This window comes from Megascapheus bottae, chromosome 22 (genome assembly GCF_031878675.1).
Source record: "Megascapheus bottae isolate mThoBot1 chromosome 22, mThoBot2.hap1, whole genome shotgun sequence".
Lineage (NCBI taxonomy): Eukaryota > Metazoa > Chordata > Mammalia > Rodentia > Geomyidae > Megascapheus > Megascapheus bottae.
Genome location: NC_143530.1, coordinates 16,082,961 through 16,098,623, shown reverse-complemented (window position 1 = coordinate 16,098,623; position 15,663 = coordinate 16,082,961). Strand labels below are relative to the sequence as shown.

The 15,663-nt window shown below is 42.1% G+C and overlaps 1 protein-coding gene and 1 non-coding gene across 2 annotated transcripts; both read right to left on the bottom strand.

Annotated features, from left to right (window-relative positions):
• Positions 1–2,472: 2,472 nt before the first annotated feature.
• Positions 2,473–2,546, bottom strand: Trnat-cgu (transfer RNA threonine (anticodon CGU)). The gene has a single exon. It is a non-coding gene; the product is annotated as a tRNA-Thr (tRNA).
• A 4,702-nt stretch (positions 2,547–7,248) lies between these two features.
• On the bottom strand, positions 7,249–12,042 carry Gpx6 (glutathione peroxidase 6). Its single transcript, XM_090356215.1, has 5 exons — positions 11,956–12,042; positions 11,279–11,432; positions 9,417–9,534; positions 8,928–9,027; positions 7,249–7,455 (listed from the first exon to the last, which is right to left on the bottom strand). Exons 1-5 carry the CDS (start codon positions 12,040–12,042, stop codon positions 7,249–7,251), a joined length of 666 nt encoding a protein of 221 aa, XP_090212341.1.
• Positions 12,043–15,663: the final 3,621 nt, after the last annotated feature.

The window sequence follows — 15,663 nt, the reverse complement described above, 5'->3', positions numbered from 1 at the left end:
GACTTTATTTAAAAAAGAAAAAAAAAACAACTCCTCAAGAATTGGGCTAGTTACGAAAGGGGCTGAGTTATAAGGATCTTGGATGGATGCTCAAGTCGTGAGACTCTTACCTCCAATTAACCACCAAAAAGCAAGAAATGGAGCTGTGGATCAAATGGTAGAGAGTGCTAGTTTTGAGTAAAAACTGCTCAGGAATAGCACACAAGCCTTGACTTCAAACCCCAGGACTTGAAGAGAAAAGAAAAAGCACACAAGAAATCCCTTCACATTATACTTATACTTCATGTATACTATGCACAGAAGTACATGCTTCTGTAATCAAGTTTATATTTAACATTATTTAAGACTGCAGCAACTCCAAGAAGATATTTTGTACAGAACCTTTGCCCAGCAACAGCACACCTCAATGAGAGTAAACTTTTTTTTTTTGCTGATTAAAAACTTCTTATGCATCAAACTCCCAGAGTATGTATAGAATTTATCAAGACCCTTGGCATCCTGTGAGAAGTGCTATTTATTGTTCAGTTTGACATTCCCTATGGAAGTTGATATTGAAGGACCCAGAAAAGCTGCCCAGGTGACACTTGTTTGTTAAACATGTCATTTGAAATATGATGTAAAAATCAATGTTAATAAATTCTTTAATAAAAGAAAAAAGCTGTGCAGATGGCTATACCTGAGAAACTCCCACAAGAGCTTCTCTGGCATGCGGACCTTTGTGGAGTGAGAAGAAGGAGCACAAAAACAATGTTGAAACAAGTTGAGGGGACATGGGACAAAAACATGAGAAGTGGTGTCAATGTGTGTGAAGTTATGCACCTTCTATCTGGCAAATACAACTGTAAGCCTTCTATGAATTATAATTGAAAAAATGTTGAAGGTCAACGCCCCTTTCATCTTGCTCACCCAGGCCTGCTCTGAGACTTGGTCAGGACTCAGCAACATGGATCTTCTTCAAGTCATCAGTGGGTCCAGGTGGGCAGTAACCTACTTGATCCATGTCAGGAGACAGGCACAGCCTGGAGTCCTTTGCTTTTAATAGAACTTATTTCCTGGCAGGAGCAATCCCTGCGTGAAAATAGGCAGCACTGACATCTATGGACAATTGGTTGTCATATACCCCGGGTGACTTCCCTTTCCACTACCAAATGGTCTAAAACAGGTTAGCATGGAATTAGACTAGAAAGCTTCCTATCAACCTGGCTCTGAGAGGTGTTACCTGTGCCTCTCTAAGGTTATGGCTTCCCCCATGGAACTCATTAGACAACCATGAATGTACCCATGAAAGAGATATTTTACTTGGGGGGGGTGGGGGAGGGGTGTCCTAGAGCCCACTGTCTGTGTCCAGGGCTTCACAGGCCCACCTTGCAAACCCAGAGCTATTCGGTCACCACAACAAACTCTTGGGAGGACAAACTGACAATTGCTCTATTATTTCAATAATAAGGCCAATTTAAACCCCCAACATACTTGTTCACCCCAAAGGCTAGATGACTGCACTCTTCACATGTACCCACACCCATTTCTAGGTTGTATACTATCCTTCACTTTGCTTTACTAATACATTTTCTTAGTCTTGACCTTGATGGGTTCTAAAATTCTATTTTGTGACAGTGACATGAACCCAGGGCCCAACGGCCTCCTGCATTTTAGAGATCTCCCTGGAGCCTCACTGGTTCTTGTAACAAGAGCCAGGTTTGTAGGATTCCACGGGAGGATGGACTTCTTGGATAACTAGCAGTCAATAAATACAGCTTCCTGTGTGTCCGTTATACCAACCATTCTTTGTGCTTTCTCACTCTGAGCACCGGTGCTCCTCGATAGTTTCTTGCTTTTATTTGACTCTGAAAAATTACTCCTTTGGAAGGTCACCCAGCTGGGCTACATATATTGTAGTCTTCCACTATGCTTCTCTGAAGCATATATGATGATGATGATGTCTATCTAGATGACTTTTCCTTGTGTCAGTAGTAGAATGTTTATATAGCATGTGGAAAGTCTTGTTCTAAGCAATGCAAAAGGAAAATAAGAAACAAAGAAAAGGAATTTGACCCTACAGTGTCATTTTCTCTATATGTTAATAGCAGATCGATTACTCAATAATTATGTTAGGAAATCAGTTATAGAGCTGGAGAATTATATATGTATACCTATATTATATACACTTGTATGTCAGTGCTTTAAATAGGTAGATGGTGACTGAGGCTGCTCTAAAACATTTTTAGTGTCATTTAATGTTAAGCCTGTGTAATAAGTGATTAAGACCCATGCAGTATTTTTGGCAGGATTGTGAATCAGAATTGTTTTCTTTCAGTAAATCTACTTCTTTCAAAAGCAAGGAATTGACCTGTTTCAGTCAAACAACCCGTACTTGTACAGGTGTTCAGTTCTGTTGTATAGTTATTCTATAAGCACTGTGAGAAATTCAGGACATTGGTGAAGAAAAAAAAAGAAAAGGAAAGGGAGGGAAGAAGGCCCTACTGGGAGTCGAACCCAGGATCTCCTGTTTACGAGACAGGCGCTTTAACCAACTGAGCCATAGGGCCACAGCAGAAGGATGGAAAAAACCGAAACAAATCTATTCTACTTTATTCGGCTGGGGGGGGGGGGGAATGAGTTCACAGCTATCTATCTGGTGATCTTCGACTGTCCTCCACAATTACACCAACTCCAGCGGAGCCGGTTCGCTCCTCTGCATGCACTACAGATATAAAAATACGCGAGGAGGGGGGGAAATACACGAGGGAAAGAAAACACGAGGGCAGTTACAGAGTTAGACGAAAGGTTTTCCTACCTATCGTTGCAAGGCATTTCCGAAATGCGAGGTGAGCCAATCGTGGCAGGCGGATAGATGGATTATATATATGCCTGGGAATGTTTAGTCAAGGTGTGTTTGCAGCCCACCTTTGCATCTTCAAGGAGCTACAGCTGCATGTAACACAGTCACTTGCTTAGGGAGCCGGAACCTGCCAAATCTGTCAGGAGCTGGGTGCTAGGCAATCTTCAGCTACAGGGGTGCCACCTGGTCCACTTGAATCCCGGGGGACAGGGGTGCAGAGGAGCGGGCGAGGCGGGCGACAGGATGCTGTGCAGCTCTGGCCTGAAGGGATCGGCGGATCCTAGGAGCATCGGCCCAGAAAAGGCTGCGGAGTTTGGCTCATCAGTTTCTCCCTTTGTCCTCTTCTCTTCCTCCCAGGCCTTGTCCCCCACCCCGCCACTCCACTCGAGATGTTTGGGGGGGAAAAATCATCTTGTAGACGAGCTAACCCGTTCTCCTCTCGAACCTGGTCCTTGCACTACTACGAACACACACACACACACACACACACACACACACACGCACACGCACACACGCGCGCACACGCTGGGCCCCAGGGAGCCTCAATTCAGCTGTGCGCCTGGACAAGGCCAGAGTGAGGTCTCCAGGACGCAGGGAGAGTTCCCGGCCCCCTGGGACTGGCAAAGACCCAGGCCCACCGAGGCCTAAAGAGAAGGCAGGCTGGGATCGGAGCTCGATTGTGCTCCTGGTTGGCGTGGAGAGGATTTTTTCCAGGGCTGGACAGGATGCGAACGAAGACTTGCGTCAAAAATAAACGGGCCCTGGATTTGAACTTTGAGAATGAAGCGTTTGAAATCATTCAAGGAGAAGAAGAAGAAGGAGAAGGAGAAGGAGAAGGAGAAGGAGAAGGCGAAGGAGAAGGACAAGGAGAAGGAGAAGGAGAAGGAGAAGGAGAAGGAGGGGGAGGAGGAGGAGGAGAAGGAGAAGGAGAAGGAGGGTAGATCTAGCTGCACAGATGTTTCTCTGCGCATCATTCACAAATTAGGATTTCGTGACACAAGCCAGGACTTATTTTCCGGGTGGATGGAGATGGAAGGCGAGCGGAGGGGAGAAGAACTGTTTGTCATCTAGTTGACCCCACGGCCTCAATCACTTTCCAGCTGCTAGCCCATAACATGAGCTGCGAAGCCTGCGGCTTCCAGGGCTGTTACAGTCCCATGCCCGGGGAGGGGAGGGGAGCGGGGGAGACGTAGATTTTCAAATCTTTTTCTCAACGATTGATTTAAAAATGAAAAGAGAGGAAGGGGGAGGGAGTTCATACATTTTCAATAAAAGAAACGTCAAGTGGTTTGCAAACACATTTCATAAAAAGGAAAGGCAGTGGCTTCAAGAATTGGGGAAAGATTCTAATGTAACTTTAGGGGAATAATAAGACTGCAAGACGATCCTTTTTTCAAAAGGTGTCCATTTGGTATCCATAACTGTAGTAGGACTGAACCCACTTGCCTAGTAAGTGCCAGGCCTGGGGTGTCAAAGTCAGTACTGTAAATAAAAGGAGATGCTTCACCTGGAAAGTTTTCCAAAGGAGAAGCCATCACTGACAGTCAGAGCTTATCCCAAGGCCCTCCCTCTCCCTTCCTTCCATAAGGGACTGCACAGGGTGATTTATTCTGAAGCTACATCCCATCAGAAAACCCATCCTTACTTCCCTATCCCTTGCCCTATCCTGTTTCAAGGATAACTTTTCTGTTGAGAGCAATCTCCTCAATGACTTACGTGTGTGCTCGAGATTTGTTCAAGCCTTCCTGATCTACCTAAAGACCCTTCCCAAAGCCTTTTTATGATCCACAGAGACCTCAGTGATTCCAGATGCCTGGTAAGTTGGGTTTTGTTTGTTTGTTTGGAGTTAGTTTGCCTGATTTGAATGATAAATGGTGGGAACTTTGGATTGGAAGACACAATATTCACAGCCATCATTGTACCTGTGGTGATAATAATAATAACAATGCTAGTAATAACGAGATTCCAACTATCATGATAGCTGGGAGCCCCAGAGGCACGTCTGGGAAGTCTACCCCTTCCCAGAAGAGTGTATACATTCCCTTCCGGACTGAGATCTGTTGTAGGAATTGATTGAGAAAGAGACAAATGAAATTGCCCCCCCCACACACACACCTTGATCTTCTCTTTATAAAAACTTTCACATGACAATTTTCATGGCCTGCATCTGGACTGCTGGTCCCACACCTGCCCCCACCTAGACACATATCCCATCACAAGTAAATGTTTCTGTTTCCCCTGGCCTTGGCTTTTCCTCAGAATATTTCTTTTTCTCTTCAGGGATAGCCACTGGAGGGCATCCGGAGTACAGAAACCATTTTTCTCAGAGCAGCAGTAGGTTGAGACTCATGGGGTCACTTCTGTTTACTTCCTTATAGCAACTATAGAGGCTAGGTTTTAGGGACACCCGGGTCTGGAGAGTACTTTGCACACCATGATATTCTCCTCCAGCTACTTGCAGGACCTTCTTGCTTGTCCTGATCTGAATATTGTAAGGTCCCTGTGTTAAGAATTTCAGACACTAAGAAGAAATGCAACATTGAAACACATTTCTCCATGCTCTCCTTACTGCCATACATGGTACCGATCCTATGGCTTATGTTCAAGGATGGGTGGACTTTAAAAAAAAATTTTTTTTTTGCCAGTTCTGGGGCTTGAACTCAGGGCCTGGGCACTGTCTTTGGATACTTTTTGCTCTCCACTTGAGTCACAGCATCACTTCTGGCTGTTTCTGTGTATGTGGTTCCAGGGAATCGAACCCAAGCCTGCTTGGTGAGCTCATTATCCACTAGGCCACACTCCCGGCTCAGGTAGATTTTTTTTTTTAATCCAGTTTTTCCTTACTAGATGTTGAGTGCAAGAAGCTAAAACAACTTGGTATAGTGGGCTCATGCCAATAAGCCTAGTCATTCAGGACAGTCTTGGCAGATACAATGACCAAAAGGCAGAACTGAGTCTGTAAACAGACAGAAGCAGAGATGCAGCTCAAGTGGTAGAGTGCTAGCCATGCGCACAAAAAAGCTGAGGGACAGCACCTAGATCTTGTGTTCAAGTCCTAGGACCAGCACCAAAATTTAATTGATTAGTTAATTAATTAATCTGCAATATTAAAAATTTAAAAGCATACTTAAAAATGAAACAGCAGAACAATGACAAAAGACATGGCAAAAAATGGGGCCTAAATTAGTCAGATACCCTTAAGGAGAATAATCCATCTCACTATCTACTCAGCTGCTGCTGCTGCTGCTGCTGCTGCTGCTTCTTCTTCTTCTTCTTCTTCTTCTTCTTCTTCTTCTTCTTCTTCTTCTTCTTCTTCTAATTGGAGATAAAAGTTTCCCATACTTTCTCTCCTGGACTGACTCTGCACTACACGCTTTAGATCTCAGCTTCCTAAGTAGCTAGAAATACAGGTGTGAGCCACTAACACCTAGATACACAAAAACAAAAACTCCTCTCGTGAAAGGGCTTGACTGCAAGTCCTGGGTGTAGTATCAAGGAGCCCAAATGAAAAGTGTTTCTGCTTGGGGACCAGTAGCAATTAAACCTGGTGCTCTTGAGCATGCCAAGCCAGTCTCCAGAGCACTTTGAAAAAGACAAAGCGTTAAAGAGCAAAGCAAGAAAGTGAGATAAGAGAGAGTTAGAGGTGTGGTTATAGACAAGCAATGGGATTAGGAAAATACCACTCAGACTCTTTTTTATTTGTGACATTGATAAGAATGGGTTTAAAGTTTAGAAAGACTCAGAGTGAGGAGGAAGTCCATCATTCATAATCAAGGGATATCCTTGCCCAAGTGCCATGACCTGAATGCACCAAAGGACCAGGCACCAAGGAAGGTTCTGGTAGTGTCTGACCCACAGGGGCTTTGGGACCTACCGTCATGGAGATGCCTCTCTCTTAAATGATGAGCTTTCTGCTCTCACTCTGCTTTAGAATCTTCTAAGAATCGTAGGCAACCAGGGACAAAGGAAGAATCAGTTAGGAAAGCTTTACAATGCGCAAAGGAGACCTAGAGAGTCTTACTGCCACTTCTTGCTTTCTTTACACCATCAGGGCAGAGAATTAATAGCTGTAAGAATTTACAGAGATTAGTTGCTTAGAGATAAGAGATGGATCAAACCATTCACTCTAATGTATAGCTTGGGGAAACCTGATATTTCAGAATCAAGAGTTGGAATGGATAGGCACACAAGTATATGTATATATCACCCAAATACACACATACACAGCTGCATGCCTCCATTAACCGCTGTACTTATGCATAATATGTGCGGCTCCATAGACAGCACAAGAGTGGTTTGGTAATATGAGAAGCTTAGATAGGAGAGGATGTGGAGCACTGATGCACTCTGTTTCCCATGTCCTGCAGGTGGAAGGTGGGGTGGCTGCTTCTCCCAGGGGCTGGCTGCTTCTACTGGGTATGAGACTTGTTTAGGTACTGTATGATATCTGATTTGACAGTGCTCACTGGAATCTTGTGGAACCAGCGCATGACAGGGACTCCATCAGGCCCCACCAGAAACTTCTCAAAGTTCCAGCGGATGTCATGGATCTTCATGGGTTCCCAGAAGAGTTGTTTTGATGAGCCCAAAAGTTCAGAAGTTGGAGGGCAGGATTTCTGAAGCAGAGACCAAAATAATGGAAAGATAATCCATCGTGTTTCTCAGTGGTTCAGTCTTCTCACCTCTACAAACTATTATACCTCTTAATATTTTAATTATTTGACATTTCAGTTTGTCACCACTGGTATACCAAATGCTAATCTCAGTAAGCATTAGAAACCATCATTGTAAACAAAAAGAATTCTGTCTTTCTTTTTTTCTTTTTTTCATTTCTTGCCAATCCTGGAGCTTGAATTCTGGGCCTGGATACTGTTCCAGAGCTTTTGTGCTCAAGGCTAGTGCTCAGTTACCACCCCACTTCTGGCTTGTTTGTTTGTTTGTTTTTGTAGTTTGAGATAAGAGTCTCACAGACTCTCCTGCACAGGCTAACTTTGATCTATGATTCTCAGATCTCAGTCTCCTGTGTAGCTAGGATTACAGGCATATATCACCAGAGCCCAGATTCCCTCTTTCTCTGTCTGCCTCCTTTGTTTGTGGTGATTTGTTTGTGGTGCCTCAGTAAAAGAATAGCTTTGGCTTCCTTGGCCAAATCATGTAATTTCTGTATTTTCAGGTATTTTGGATGAAAACTAATATGTAATAGTTCCTAGAGTTTAGGAGGTTTCCCGGGCCAGTAAAATTTAAGGACTAGGTATTGGAAATTAATTTAAAATAACCAACATTCATTTAGACATTAAGAAAGCTTCAAAACAGAAAGCTTGGATCAAATGGTAGAGTACCTGCATAACAAAAATGAAGCCCTGAGTTCAAACCCCAGTACTTACTACTAAGAGAAAAAAAGAAAAATTTGTAATCTACCACCCCCACAAATTCACAAATTAAAGAATTTTAAAATATGAGTCTTAATTACTTCAAACTGATGCCACTATTTTTTTTGATGTCACTATTTTTGAGCAAGGAAAAAAGCAGTTTATCTGGCATAACTTATTATCAGAATAAATTGTGGTCTTTCACATCTTACTGAATAAATTGAGCTTTTAAAGAAACTCTTCACATTGTCTCTTAATTTTCCTGTTTTCTATAGATGGGTGAAAACATCAACAAAGTCTAACCTTGTCCTGCAGGCCAGTGTTTAAAGACAAGTGACCTAAAATACCCTCAGAGGTCTTTTTATCTTGGCATTTTGTGATTCTAACATATTGTATCTGGACATTCTACTATATCCATGTATATCTTTGTGTCCTAGTTTATTATTTGTTAATTCATATCACACAGCTCCTTATACAAATGAGAATTTGATAAATGATTGTTGAGTAAATTAATGATTACCACTCATTAGAGGACGTGAATCCATGTCAAACTATTATATGTTTCTTCCATTTAAAACCAAATGATAAGCATTGCCATGATCCTTGAACTTATCTGAGCTTCTCTTTTTAGGGAATCTAACCCCAATCGTAGATACCAGCTCTATTGCTTTTAGGGCATCTCTACCTAACCAGTGTATAAAAGGCTTACATTCACTTACCTTCAGAAAAGTGAAGACCTTTTGTTCATTTTCTCCATTAACATCCCCTTTTTCAAAGAGCTGGAAATTAGGGACAAAACCACCACCTGGACGCACATACCTGTAATGAACCAGAATGTTCCCAGAAGGATAATAAATTCAACAAAAAGGGGGTAGTAATGGCTAACAACTATTCTACACAATGGGACATCAAAGATAAAGAAGAGATGCAGACAGGGAAGGTGAGAAAAGAGACATCTTTGGGAACCAAAGTATGTCCTTTTACTATAGTCCCTCCTTTCCAGTGGACATTTTTTTCCCATCAGATCTTTCCTTATTCTCAAAGATAGACTACTTCAGTGCACCAATAGGACTAAATTAAATTCAGAGGATGATGGTGATATTTTTGAATCCATTGATCCCTCTCACATACCCTAGAAGTTACTAGAATGGGAGGACATCTAGTCAGAAGGAATAAAAGGAATCATAACAGCCTCTTCAGATACTCACTTGAGCCCAGAGAGGATCTCTGAGTTCTTTCCTGGTTCTTGTTTTCCAAACTGGTTACAGGGAAAACCCAGCACGGTGACATTGAATTGCTTTAGGTCCTCATGTAGTGCATTCAGTTCTGCAGGGAGAGAGGGAGTAGCCCGGGCATCAGGTGAGAGAGCCTGCCTTGGGTAGTGAAAGACCACTGGACTTTTCCATTGATCACATGAATGAACAGAAGACTGTGAAAGGGAAGGTTCAAGCAGGTAACGTGAAAACTGTAGCAGGTTTCCTGAGACTCATGGAAATGGCTGCTAGGTTTGTTGGGCAGTGGCTCCCATAACTGGATGCATTTTACCTCCCGATGGGATATCTTCATCTCAAACAAGCAATCTGATTAGTCTTTTTGTGGGGAATTATATTTGACTCTGAAGAGAAGCTAGATATAAATGCCCCTCTCTTGATGGTGTGGGCTGATGGCTCAAATGTTTGTCTAAGGACAGGCAAACAAAATAGATGTAACTTCCCTTCCGTTCCTGTCTGTCTCAGGACCAGACCAAACACTCCAGTCACATTCCCTGGAGAACCCTAGTAGTGGTAGATGGAAGCAGAGAAACTCCAGGCATGGCTCCAGAACAGCATCAATTTCATCAATTTCAGAGACCTGACACCATTGGCTTAGAACACTTACTCAGATCCCACAACTCTACATGGGATTTTTACTACTGTCAGGAAGCCTCTGACTTATCTGTTGCACTTATACAATATTTTCATTGCCAACCATTTTCAGCTCAGAGCCAGCCCTAACCATTGTCAATCAAAATCCGCTCTGCCTGGGGTTCTTCCTTAGTAACCTCCCCTAAACAGGGAATGCCTTCCTCTGGTTTTGTTGTTTGTTGTTACTATTGTTTTATTTTGTTTCGAGTCCATCCTGGGGCTTGAACACAGGGCCTGGGTATTGTCCCTGAGCTTTTTTGTTCAAGACTAGAACTCTACTACTTGACCCACAGCTCTACCTCTGCCTTTTATAGTGGTTAATTGAAGATAATGAGTCTTAAGAACTCTCTTGCCCAGGCTGGATTTGAACCCATATCCTCAGATCTCAGCTCCCTGAGTAGCTAGGATAACAATCATGAGCCCCTAGCACCTAGCACCTTCCTGTGTTTATATATTTCTTTAGAATATATAACAATGAAAAATATTTATTAAAATATATTATTAAGAAGAAATGTTTTATATATTTGCACATGTGACATTCTATATAAACATATTTTATATAAAGTTATTCTGCCTATTCATTTTCCTGTTAAGCTTAGACCATCAAGAGTACTTACTTCCTGTGACAGAAACACCTAGAAAATCTTCAGCCTAATTTTCTGTAAAACTCCTTCACTCATTGTTATATTCTTGCCTATCTGAGTGACTGCTACTTTTGTTTTTTTAGCCATGTCCAATTTTTGTCTTATTTTTGTTTTTCTCTCCATAATGATCCCCATTCCTTCATTTCCTGGTAGTATCTAATCCTCTAATCCAGAGCAAAACTTTAATTCCTTAAACCCATCCCCAAACCACCCACTGCAAGCTCAGATTCTAAAATAAATATTTTCTAGCACTTTCTGAGACGCTCCATGGTTCCTTACAGTATATTTTTCTCCCACATGGGATACAGAACAGCAAATTCAACTTGAGAAAGTCTTGGTTTTCAAATCTGAAGCTAACTCTTCTGACAGTCTAAGAAGCAAAACAGTAGTAGGGCTTAGAGAAGTAGAGTCGCACCAGCACTTAGCTCTCATTCCCAACAACACACCAGCTAAATCTTCTGGAGTCAGTGCATGGCTGCCTGGCAAAGCTAGTTCTGAAAGGGTTGAAACTTGAGTTCTTACCAGGATACTGAGCTGTCAAGCCTCAGAAGGTGGCTACGTTGACAAACAGAACATGCTTGCCTGCATATTGCTTGAACTGGATATACTCCTCACCATTAAGGGTGAGGGCACCATAGTCGTAAATGGTGCCAGGCACTCCTTTGTTACAGTCCACCTGGAATACAAGTCACAAGCAATTTCCAACACCTTTACTTTTCCTTAACACTTAAAGAGTCTTTGTGCAATCCCTTGAAATTCTAACAACTGTTCATCTCCCCACTTTCTCTGGATTTCTGATTCAACGAGCCTGCCTGAGAACAACCAAGTCAGCTCTCCTTTCAATCCATTTGCTACTGTATGTCTCATTTTCCGGAGCCATAGAGCAGCTCCCAAGTTCTAGATCAGCATGAAGGGGAAAGAGTCTGGGCTGCCAAGTAGCTACCAGTGGGGAATCAGCAAAGGAGAATGCCCTGAGGTAACCATCCCCCACTGTTCAGAGCCAGTCCATATATTTAGCTAAAAGGACCCGTAGGTAGAGAGAAGATCCACCTAAGACACAGTGGCATTAGGCAGAGCAAGAGGGGACAGAAAAGCTGGAAAGTGGATCCAATCCTTTAAGGAGAGGAAAGCATTACTTGAATTCCTAGCAACTGAGTTAGTCATCAGAAACCAGCCTGGCTCGCATGTGTGGAGCTCACCTTCATCTCCTGCGGCTTCAGGGTCTCCTGAGCGAAGCCAGCAAGGAACAATGGCAAAAGATAAAAGGCCCAGAACTGCAGGGTCATGGCTTCTGCTACAAGGGAGGGGGGAAGCTGTGGTTCTCAAGAAGGATGACCCTTTTTGAGCACACCAGAGGCACCAGTTCCAAGATGTGCCCTCCAATCACAGAGTGGCATTGGCACTCACATTTCCCTCTCTCCTCCTCTCCCTCCTTCACTCTTCCCCACTCCTCCTCCTCTGGATTAGGAGACCCACACGAATCTTGTTTTGGTGGTGCTGATTGGGTGAAGATAGATTTCCTTTTGGGAACCTGAACTGTCAATCCCTCCCCTTCTCTAAGTGACTGGAACTTTCTAGATAAAAGTTACAAATCTAGGAAGTAAGCCACTCCTGAATTAGAGTCTGCTCTTTAACAAAATCTCCTTGTTATGGTAACTTGCATGCAAACGAAGAATTGCCTCAAATGATGGAGTTATCCTTTGACCATTCAGACAACAGACTATTATACTTTCTGATTATAAAGTGAAGCTGTCGGGGCCTAAATATTTCACATTTCTTGCCCAGTATCTGCTTGACATTCATCCTTTGTTAAGTGTCTGCAGTCATTCCAGATCCTCTTAGCCCATACACCTATTTACTGTAAAGTCCTAGTAAGGTAACAAGAAAGCTGTTGCAGAATATTTGAATGGCAGTGACACCGAGTTGTGTACCCAGGATACTGCCTCTCGTGTTCTCTCATCTAACTGATTTTCAGTATGAAATTTAGGTTTATGAAGCTCCCTTATTAATTGAAGTCGTAAGATCTTCTTCTTCAGGCCTAAACCTCTTATCATTCACCCTTCCCCACTCACCCTGCTTCTTTCATTTTCATAAAAAAGTCCAGGCAGGGTTGAATTCTTGTGAGCCCTCCTAGAATATAATCTTGGATTTCAAGTTTCTGGGCTCTTCTCAAAGACTGATTATCTAAGGACTGATTATTGCTGTGTGATCTGGCCTTCCAGGTCTCCAAGATCTTTGTGAAAACGATGCAGAATGCTCCCTCTTAGGACGCATTATTAAGCTATTCAGCTTCCTCCTGTTGTCAGATTTATTTTTTAAAGGCTGAACCCTCAGAAATCCTTACAAATGTGCTCATAAACTTAAAATGATGAATTGACTTCAAATCTAGGGTGATTTTATTTTGTTTGTTTCTTTAATCTGCTTTAACTCCTTGAAATATACTAACAATACATATTGGGAGTGTTTTTGCTGACATTTTCTTTCTGTTACATTATTTCTGTCCCCATTTGTGCCTACTATTGCCTCATCCTTAGCGTCAAGCAGGCTATGACTTTAGTGCCTTGGTTATCAAGGCAGCTGATCCTGACATGAAATGCTCCTCAAGGCTTTTTGTCACTCCTGCCACAAATTCTACCCTCATTTGTGAAAAGAATGCTAAAGGCTATTGAGGCAAAAGGGAGAATGTGTGAAAACCAATGTGCTCTTTCCATGACTCCTACTTTAGCATACCAGCAAAACTGCCACTGTGGACATAAACAAACACAAACTTCTGAAATACTTACACTACCTCCACAAGAGAGCTCACAAACTCATCTGACCACAGAACCAGATGATTCACAAAAGGCATAGCCCTACTCCTCTAGGGAACAGGAAATGGGCTCATCTCCTCAACATTGTATTCCAAAATCCGTTTGCTCACTGAGGGGCTGAGATTTAGCACTAAAAGATGGCTGTATTTACTTCCTTTCAAATTTTATAGTTAGTGTTTCCCCATATTTTGAGAAGTTCAGAACTCCTGGTGATCTAATCAGAATACTTCTCACCTGGAGAAGACCAGAGAATGAGCTGGAACTCTAGAATTCTAGTATCCAAATATTCATCCTGTGCAAATTCAAATATGGAAAGATCTACGCACCAAATTAATTAGAGGGAAAGACAACTCTGTACTTGCACCAACACTGGACTTTGTTACTGTATCTATCAAATAAAGGTGAGGCAACTAAGTTTGGTTGAAAAAGCATAACATCTCCCATTTGCTCTTCTGGGCTTTCTGTTTGCTTTGATTTTTTACGACACAGCCTCACTATGTAGAATAGGCTGACTTTGAACTCATTATTTCCCTACCTCAACATCCTGAGTGCTGTTTCAGGTGGGAGCCACTGTACGCAACTAACTCCCTCTGATTCTTGAATCTGAACTCAGGACCTCAGCACTGTCCCTGAATCCTTTTGCTTAAACCTAGAGCTCTACCACTCTGGGGTGTGTGTGTGTGTGTGTGTGTGTGTGTGTGTGTGTGTGTTAATTGGAGAGCTGGCTTCAAATCTCGATCCTCAGATCTCAGCCTCCTGAGTAGCTAGGATTATATGCATGAGCTCCCAGCTTCAATTTGATTCTTACTGCTGATGGCTCAACGCAGGTCTTACAGAGATCCCTGTAAACTCTCAGCTTTTCTCAGTCAAGTCTGTCTCATCACTGGATCATGACCTGGGTGAGGAAAAATCAATAAGAGCAGATGATATAGACAGATTTGATCTACAAAAGGAGGAGGAGAGGATAGAGAAGAAATGGAAGATAAAGAAGAAATAGAGTTATAAAAAGAAGTAGAAGATAGTAGGAAAAATACAGGGAAGGAAAGATTAAAATATGACAAGCATGAAAAAGAGAATATGTGTTAACTCCCTTGATACTGTGGTAGGAGTATTTAGATAGATGTCCATTTAATCATCACTAAAATAATAACAAGGTTCAATATTTCCCCATTTCAGAAATAATAATACAGAATAAAAATATTAACACCAAGTAAATAATAGTATATCAGGCTGGAACTTACACTCAGGTATGGTCTTAATCCCCAATTCTAACCTTTTCTTCTCTGTGGTAGGGTAAAAATGGTCCTCACAGATATCAGGTTTTAATCCCTAGAACTGGTATTTTCCATAGCAGATTTGTACAGATATGATTAAGGAGGATTATTCTGGATTATCTGTATGAGCCTTAAATGCCTTTTATGTATCCTGGTAAAAGAGAGCAGAGGAAAAATTTTCCAATACAAGATAAGGCAGTGTGAGAGAGTAGAGAAAATGGAATGATGCCAGGAAAGAAACTTTCTTTCCATTTTCTTTTTCTTTCTCTCTCTCTTCTTTCTTTCTTTCTTTCTTTCTTTCTTTCTTTCTTTCTTATCTCTTTCTTTCTTTCTTTCTTTGTGAATAGTGGCACTTAAACTGCAGCCTGGGTTCTGTCCCTTAGTTTATTGGCATGAATGGAAAAAAAAAAAATCTATTAATTGAGCTTCCCTTTTTTTTTTTTTGCAGGGATGCTAGTTAATTGGACTTTTCTTTCTGGCATGGCTTTACACACCACTCAGTGCTCAGCTTCCTCAATAGCTAGCTTTACAAGTGGGAGCCACTTGTGCCCAGCTTGACAAGGCTCTTTTAACTCTAGATTCTGCAGCCATTTTCACTCAAGCTAGAGGGACAGTATTTCCTAGTGGCACATTAGAATGCATCTGATTGGTGTAAACATAGTCCTTCATTTGCATAAAGGTCTAGTGTGATTTGTGTGATCACCTTTACACACACACATTTGCAAATGCCATTACTACATAAATGTGCTTTATGACTCTATAAGCTCTTCTTTACAAGTCAGCCAGGAATCACCTTGTTTTATCACCTGCCTGTGTTGCAACA